This window comes from Myotis lucifugus, unplaced genomic scaffold (assembly GCF_000147115.1).
Source record: "Myotis lucifugus unplaced genomic scaffold, Myoluc2.0 scaffold_589, whole genome shotgun sequence".
Classification (NCBI taxonomy): Eukaryota; Metazoa; Chordata; class Mammalia; order Chiroptera; family Vespertilionidae; genus Myotis; species Myotis lucifugus.
The window spans coordinates 398,635-400,902 of NW_005871637.1; the positions used below are offsets into that span (position 1 = coordinate 398,635).

General features: G+C 51.2%; 1 protein-coding gene across 1 annotated transcript in view; it reads left to right on the forward strand.

Moving 5' to 3' along the window:
• PAQR5 (progestin and adipoQ receptor family member 5) overlaps positions 1 to 2,268 on the forward strand; it is a 41,972-nt gene that overhangs the window by 20,165 nt on the left and 19,539 nt on the right. Inside the window, exon 3 of the mRNA XM_006104686.3 lies at positions 1,042 to 1,247. Within this exon, the coding sequence (XP_006104748.1) occupies positions 1,042 to 1,247 (206 nt within the window). The remainder of the gene's footprint in view (positions 1 to 1,041; positions 1,248 to 2,268) is intronic.

The following is a 2,268-nucleotide window of genomic DNA, read 5'->3' on the forward strand; positions in this document are numbered from 1 at the left end:
CGTGAGGAGCTTATAGTCTCTTCCCTGGAGGTGCGAGGGGAGGGCGCGGCGATTAGCAGTACATGGAGGTGAGCAGCTCTGGAGGCAGGACCCCCTCATGTGGGTTATAGGTCAGACAGATCTGACACAGCATGGACCTCGGCCACGCGGGAAAGTGATTGCAATGTTAGTGGAGGAATCGTGCGGAAGAAAAGGGAGAAAGCGTCCTGTTGTCTCTAGACCAGGGGTCCTCAAACTTTTTAAACAGGGGGCCAGTTCACTGTCCCTCAGACCGTTGGAGGGCCGGACTATAGTTTAAAAAAAAAACTATGAACAAATTCCTATGCACACTGCACATATCTTATTTTGAAGTAAAAAAACAAAACGGGAACAAATACAATATTTGTATTTGCATGTGGCCCTCGGGCCGTAGTTTGAGGACCCCTGCAAGTCTAGACTTTCAGGACCCCCCCTGGGGGGCTGCCTGTGACTGAGCAGCCTTCCTGTAAGGGGGATGGAGACGAGCCACAGGGATGGTGCCCAGGTCAAATGTGGATCCTATGAGGGATGGTTGAATGCACTGGGGTATTTAGGATGAAGTTAAAAGAGGTGGGGAGGGTTATGCCTTAAGATATTTGATGGGCCTATTCTCGATGATCCCATTGGGGAGCACTCGGGCTGATTCAATGGAGATGGGTTCCAAAGAGACAGATGGCAGCTCAGTGAAGAACTTTCCAACTCTCGGAGCTGCCTTGGTAGGTGGTGAGCTCCCTGTCCCTGGAAGCATGCAAGTTGAGGCTGGAGAATCACTTGGGCAAGATGCTGAGAGAGAGAGCTGTCACCACCAGCAGGGAGAGGGGACTGGAATAGATAAAGGCTCTCTTTTTGCCTCTCCTGCTCATTTCCAACCAAAAAAGGATCCCACTCACCGCCCCTTGCTCATGGCCTTTCACCAAAGTGAAAACGGGTAGGGATTGGCCATCCCAGGGGAACGGGAGACAGATGGCGAAAGGAAGAGGAGCCTCCAGCCACAGGCATGGAGTGGGCTGTGCTGTGTTGCAGGTTCTTCGTGTGGAGGTTTGTGACGGCACTGTATGTGATAGATGTCCAGAATGACAGCTACTCCTGGCCCCTGCTTGTGTACATGAGCACCAGCTGCGTGTACCCCTTTGCCTCCAGCTGTGCACACACCTTCAGCTCCATGTCCAAGAACGCCCGGCACATCTGCTTCTTCCTGGACTACGGCGCTGTCAACCTTTTCAGCCTGGGTAGGTGAGGCCTTGCTCTCGACTTCCCTGGGCTGGGACTGAGCAGCCTGCCCCTTCCCCTGGGAGCTGGGGTCACAAGGCTTTGGTGGGCTTGCAGACGAGTTGTGGAAATGCAGTGCCCCTTCCAGGTTCCCGACAAGTGTTTTAGAAGCAACTTATCTGGGGAGAAAGGCCCTGGTCTGCGGTGTCTGCTGATCTGTGGTATAAATACTCCCACATGTCAGATGATCTGTGGTATAAATACTCCCACATGTCAGACTTCAAGATATGACATCGCCGAACATGGTGGGGAGAGATAGTAGATGGATTAATTGAATAGTTATTACTTTTGTTACTGATTCATTTCATTGTAACTTTATGATATGTAATTTCTAATACTGGCTGTGTCTAACAACTGGCTCACAAGTTCTCTGAAATGAACATCTGCTCTCACAGGCCAGGATGAGCCAACCACACATCGGTGCTGGTCTCTGTCGTGCCTGGCAGGGAAGTGGGTGGTCACAAGCCTCATTCATCCAGGGGCTTAGAGGAGTTAGCGATCTTCTCAACCTTCTTGTGTTTTCCTTTAACTATGATGTCCCCTCTTGTTGACTCCTCTCCTCTCCCCCATCATAGCATCCATCTGTCCCCTCACATCCCAGTTCTAGCCTCTTCTCCCTCCCGATCCTGCCCTTGCCCAAGGAGCCCACCTCTATCCCACTTCCTCTTTCTCTTTCTTCACAAGTTATACATACACATGTACACATGTATAGACGTATAGACACACACACATATACACACTAATACACTATAATACACACATATACATATGCACATACACACGTAGAATACACATGCACACACATAGGAGGATCAGGCCAGCAGGGGAGAGCAGTTAGGGGGATCAGGCTGGCAGGCAGAGGCAGTTAGGGGGATCAGGCAGGCAGGGGTCCTGGATTGGAGAGGGTGCAGGCTGTGCTGAGGGACCCCCTGCCCCGCTGTGCACGAATTTCGTGCACCGGGCCTCTAAAATATATATATA